This window comes from Stigmatopora argus, chromosome 6 (genome assembly GCF_051989625.1).
Source record: "Stigmatopora argus isolate UIUO_Sarg chromosome 6, RoL_Sarg_1.0, whole genome shotgun sequence".
NCBI classification, from domain to species: domain Eukaryota; kingdom Metazoa; phylum Chordata; class Actinopteri; order Syngnathiformes; family Syngnathidae; genus Stigmatopora; species Stigmatopora argus.
The window spans coordinates 10,295,215-10,301,146 of record NC_135392.1 but is presented as its reverse complement, the minus strand read 5'-3'; the positions used below and the strand labels follow the sequence as shown (position 1 = coordinate 10,301,146).

Here is a 5,932-nt window from a genome sequence, read left to right as displayed (position 1 = left end):
GGCTGTGTATGTGTAGTATTTGTATGACAAACCCGAAGAGAGGAAAAAAAACAACAACTCCTGACTTGGTGGTTTTGACACTCTGCAAAAGGATATAGCAGCCCACTTCCTGTTCACTTTGGAGGTCTTAAACACATATATTTTTCTAAAAGTATTGAATGTTAAAAAGATTTTTAGCCACGATCCTGAATGATTGATTGTGATGCAGATAAGTTGAAATCATAAATAAAGACAAACAATTCATTGAAATTCAAATTTCTCATTTGTGTCGATTTTTCATACTATCCGCACATCCCAAATTTAAGAATTTAAAAAGTATTGTGCCCATGATTTGCTTGATTGAGTTTAAATATTTGAAATAATGCAACATGAATTACAAATGGTTCACTTAGGTCCAAATGCGCTTTTATTTTAAATATGAAAAAGAGCTCAAATCAAGGAATCAAAAATAGGTTGCATTTACCACAAATTAAATAAATGTATGTAAAGTGAACATCAGAATCATTTGAGTGCTTTTAAATGAAATATGGTCAAGTTACAAGAGTAACATAGAATTGTATATTCTTTGTGTAAAAAAAAGAGAAACAGTACTATATTTTTAGCACATTTCTACAGTGAGATAAATACACAATTTGTTAAATCCATATTAAAAAGTCCACTACACATATCGTTTTACATCACCATTAACTGCTGCAATTAATCGTGTCTCATGTGTATTTATTAATAAGCATAAACTATTTTGATTTCAGATATTGTTTTCAACAAAATATGGCAAAATTCAGATCATAATTTTTTTACTCGAAATAATTACCGCTAAAAGTCACCTACCGTGGACTTGTAAAAAAGGGGAGCTTTTGAATTATTCTGAAAACCTTTTTATACATCCATTTTCATCTCAGAGCGATACGTCCACATAATATAATATTTGTAAAAGTGTACAGTGATCATGTGTTCTGCTGCTGTTGTTTTTCAACAGGCATTTTGTTCCGTGGCCTGAAAAATACAGAAAAGCTTTTTTAGATGAAGACGTTCTCGAGGTAGATAACCATCAATTGTACTTTTCTGTTTTGTTATCCATTTGCTATATATATATATAAAACACCATATTATCATACTAATTAACTAACCTATTAATTCACATAAGAATGAACGTGCATTTTTATTTAATTTCCCCACACAACTCCAAAATAGACAGAGTTAAACCACAGAGTCTGTCTCAAATGTAGGCCACAATTTAAATGATAACAATTACTAAACTACATAACTAAATAATTCAACAACACACCTCTTCTTGTGATGATGCGGGCACCGCCGTGTCTTAACTTCTGCAATACGTAACAAGAAACCCCAAACATTTGAAGTTTAGTCAAGTAAAGCTATTTTCCAAAGTGTAAAGAATCAATTGTGAATTATAATGGGATGTGACATAGGAATTTTGTACGTGAATATATTACTGAATGGCACTTACGATTGCAGTACACTAGAATAATGCAGATGACCAGCAAAAGAAGGAAACAAGTGCCTGCCAGTGGAATCAGTATTAAGAGACTGCACATCAAGTCATCGCCTGAAGAAAAGTATATATTTATACTTGAGGTGTTTTCAAACACGGACTGTGGACTGGGAAGGACATTAATAATGCTTTACCTTGCATATTAGCATCCCCACAAACACAGGGCGAAGTGGTTGTGGATGGATTGAGTTCGATGGTCTCCACCATCAAATTTGGGGAAGTTTTAACTGTTTGTAATAAAAATAAATACATAAAAAGGTTTCCTATAGTCAAACAATGCTCTGTCGGTAGAATGCGCTCAATCATTTGAACGAGGTATAAAAATATAAATATAAATTCACCTCCAGTCAATCGGGTGACGGGTCCAAACTTCATTTGGTTGTCTTTGAGAGTTACACAGCTGTAAATGCCGCTGTCCTGAGCTTTTCTGAAGGACTTGAGTATGAGGACATTATCACGGATTTTTGTCACTTGAAAGGTGGATGAGAAGGAGCCACTCGATGACTTGGAGAGGCCATTGTTGGAGAAGGATGCCAGGAACTCCATGCCAGAATGGTCCAGTACTCGAAACCACATAATCATCGAGCCCAGTTCTAAAGGCTTGCAAGTAATTTCAACCGGCTCCCCTTCTTTGCATATGTGCTCTTTGCCTTCTCCTGCAGTTAACTCTGAAAGACAACACGATGTGGGAATCGTCCATCAAGTCCATAACGTGGCGTGCTAAATATTTCTGGTCAAAATGAATACTTACCCTTGTAAAATAAGAGCAGGGTCAAAACGCAAATCCACTGTTGATCCATTTGAGAGAGCACGGCTACGTTGGTGGTGTCAAGATTGCACTTGTAAAGGAGTAGACGTGCAAACACACCCCTCTTGAGGTGTCAAACGGCCTCATCGCACCACATACGAGTGCATCGAGGTTGCGCTCTACATAGCAGTGTGTTGAAAAAGTTTTGCTGATCTCCATGTCACCTGCTTTATGACATTTTGTACCCAACCACAAAGTAAATGAGAGTAACACACATGTACGTATACAAGACAACCCCAGTTCTAGTTGTGATGAAAAAGATATGTACAATACAGTAGTGTGGGAAAATAAAGCAAATTTTCTAGTATTCTTGATTCATGATCTTCTCTAATGTCTGTTTCATTTCCTTTTCTCTGATGGTAAGTCAATACTGTAAAACGGTAAATAGTGGTCAGTGCATTCACTGTGTTGTTGATTTTCATCTATTCCACGACAGGAAGACATCAAATACAACGCAGAAGCAAGTCTGAATAATTTTCGGCTGGTTCATGATCTAATGTTTTTAATCATCATTCAATTTGGATTTTGTTCTGTCCCTGCACATTAGTATTTATTTTTACTCACATGATGGGATTAGTTTGCTGCTTCATTGTGGATCACTCCAAGTTGTGTATGCTGTATAATAACTTTTGTACAGGATTTTTTTTTATTTTTAAGTAGTACTTTTTTGGTAAAACCAATCTTATTTTTCCCATTCTGGCTCTGAGATAAGATTTTATGCTACAGGGCCTGTAGAACTGATTGTGAAGACCTCCAGGTAGATTTTTGACCCTGGCAACAAATAATGGCTGAAATTTAATTGGTTAAATGCTTAAATATGAAAACACACCTGGAAACAGCGCAAACTAGGGGAAAGCAATGAAAGAAAGCTCACAGACAATTTGGAATTTTTTAATAAGTATTCATGGACTGATGGTCCACCACTGAGTTATTGTATACTACAATACAATGAATCATTCTTTGTGTTTCAAATGTTACATTTTTTTATGGAGACAGATGGCCTGGAATAAAGGTGAGCTGATGTAAAATACTAAGTAAAATGGGCGTGGTTACGCCAATGACGAGCAGCTGCGTAAATTACGCACATGCGCAGAATCTCGCCCTATGAAACAGCGTCATGCTAATGGACGACTAGCACGACGAGGTAAGGTGTAGAGAAATTTACTCTCCTAAGTGCATTTTTATAACGGTACCGGTAGATTTTTTTAGGCATCAATTGAGCCAAAAACGCCAACAAATCTGTTAGTTTAATGCCATCTTGAACACACCGTTGACAACAAAGTTTGGGCTCCTTGTGTGCCGAATGTGACTAGTTAGCTTAGCATTAGCGTCACAATGACGCCAATTGACTTTAAAAGTATATTGTCCGTTTTCTCCCCATTATTTAGTCGTGTCGAAAGACTTTTAATTTAATCAAACAAAGCCGAGACATCAACGTACAGTTTGCTGGGCAAAGTCGCACTCAAAAATAACATCCAGAAGCATGACTTAGTTTCCTGGTGTGTTGTTTGTAATTATAATTTTCACTCCGAGTGCTAAACACACCCGTTTCCAGTTTGTAATTGTTCTGTTTTCACACACATCTATTCAAAAAATGTTAAGCCAACTTTCTCTTAGCTGTTCCTAGTGCTGTATGTTTAATCGCCTTTTCTGGAAAAGGGAAAATAGCACGGAGCACTCAGACTTATTTATATTTATCTTGATCGTTTATTAAATTTCTTGTACAATTTTTCTTTGCTGTAATAATTGTTTGGCAACTCCCAAATAGCATGGTTAAATCAAATTTTCCTTTTTTAGCGTCAAGATACAGCTCTTCCTGGGTCCCCAGATCACTCACAACCTTGAGGTTACAGGGGAGGAGACTGGGCCAGATCAAGGTAACACTAGTTTAAAAAAAACACCTAAGCCTATCTGTTAAATCTCCAGTCTCTATATCAGGGGTCAGGAACCTTTTTGACAGAGAGAGCCATAAACAATTCATGTTTTCTAATGTTATTTCTTGAGAGCCATTCTCAGAATTGAAAAGTAAAAATACATGAAGTGTGTTTTTCATCATTTCACCACTTTTAAAGTACAAAAAGTCTCAGAATTCTTTTGACAACATTGTTATGCTGTTGCTAATAAATCAGTATCAATGATATCATGCATGCAGAAGAGTGATAAAAAACAAAATTATGATTAAAGTGGTGGTAGAGGTAGTGTCAACGCCACAGTGACGCTCATTTTAGTGCGTTCGGGACTCGGCTCTCTCACCAGTGATTTCCATATTTTACCTCACAGGTTAGTGGAGAGCCATACGCACCTATGGAAAGAGCCACATATCGCTCCCGAGCCATGGGTTCCCTACCCCTGCTCTATATGATAACTTTTGCTTGCATCAGGCCTTTGTCCAGACTCCGGAGGACCAGGTGATCTGACCAGTTTGCCCACTTGATGTTCCATCTCTGAACTCTGGCAATCTTCTGAGAGGTACATATATTTGTTTATTGTAGAATATCCAAATTAAAACATTATCTTATGTGAAATCAGATCTATTTTAGTGGTGGTTTCACTGACTAAAGTTGCAATTTTCTAATAGGTGAAGTCCAGAGTTCTCTGGCTCATGGTGGCAAAGTGAGAGGACAGACCCCCAAGGTAAGAAGTATCTTATTTTTAAAGATTTAAGCCAACAAATAAAGGAGATTTGAGCAGCAATTGTCTTTTTTAAAACACTTGGGGGGAAAAAAGACCTAAAACCCTTTCATGGGTCTTTTTTTTAATTGTTCTATTCCTAAGTATTTTGTTGAAATCAGAAGTTTACACTTAGAATAATTCATCTGCAATTTTTTTTGGCTAAGTGTTAATTTTTGGAAATACAACAATTAAGTTTTTAAAATTTTATTCTAAGTGTAAAAATCTGCAATTGTTTCTATGTGTTTAACTATTTTAAGGCCATTATACTTGTTCTTAAAATATTTCCAGTGTAAAAATTTGATCTTTTGTCTGCAGGTGGAGAAAAATAAGATGGACTACATCAATTCTTCAATGTGATTTTAAGTGTGTTAATAAAATTTTGAATACATCATGTTACTTGTATTCTTTTGTTCGGTAAATGAAGAATATGACATGTATAAATTTCAAGAACTTTTATTTTTCCACAAACTGGTTCACAATTCTTCTTGGAGTGTAATCATCCACCGGTAAATGGACAAGAAATCTGGAAGAAAGAGTCAGACAATGTAAAAAAAAAAACTACTGACAATCAGTATTCAGTCAATTTTTTTTAGATATTGAACTTGGGTGGAAATCTAGAAGCAAATGAACAAGTCAGACACCAAGTTTAATATTTAAACTAAAATACTGGGTACCAATTAAGTCAGTAGGTTTTTTGTCAAAAATGTTCTGACTTAATTAGTACCCAGTCAATTGTTTTTAGATATTCGACTTGGGTGGAAGAAAATGAACATGTCAGACACCAAGTCCAATATCTAAAAAAATAAACTGGGTACTACTAAGTCAGAACATTTTTGACAAAAAACCTACTGACTTAATTGGTACCGAGTATTTTAGTTTAAATATTAAACTTGGTGTCTGACTTTCATTTTCTTCTAGATTTCCACCCAAGTCCAATA

The 5,932-nt window shown here is 35.6% G+C and overlaps 1 protein-coding gene and 1 long non-coding RNA gene across 3 annotated transcripts; one reads left to right on the top strand and one right to left on the bottom strand.

The window, feature by feature from the left end:
• Positions 1-506: 506 nt before the first annotated feature.
• cd8a (CD8a molecule) lies at positions 507-3,033 on the bottom strand. The gene is made up of 7 exons (XM_077603293.1): positions 2,886-3,033; positions 2,265-2,488; positions 1,855-2,181; positions 1,648-1,740; positions 1,469-1,522; positions 1,286-1,325; positions 507-993 (listed from the first exon to the last, which is right to left on the bottom strand). The coding sequence occupies exons 2-7, from the start codon at positions 2,311-2,313 to the stop codon at positions 945-947; spliced, it is 612 nt and encodes a 203-aa protein (XP_077459419.1). The 5' UTR covers positions 2,314-2,488; positions 2,886-3,033; the 3' UTR covers positions 507-944.
• Positions 3,034-3,399: 366 nt separating this feature from the next.
• Positions 3,400-5,385, top strand: LOC144076126 (uncharacterized). Of its 2 annotated transcripts, none has more exons than XR_013300742.1 (5): positions 3,400-3,465; positions 4,119-4,198; positions 4,602-4,790; positions 4,900-4,955; positions 5,310-5,385. It is a non-coding gene; the product is annotated as an uncharacterized LOC144076126 (long non-coding RNA). The 2 variants fall into 2 exon arrangements; XR_013300743.1 differs by having other exon boundaries at positions 3,404-3,465; positions 4,703-4,790.
• Positions 5,386-5,932: the final 547 nt, after the last annotated feature.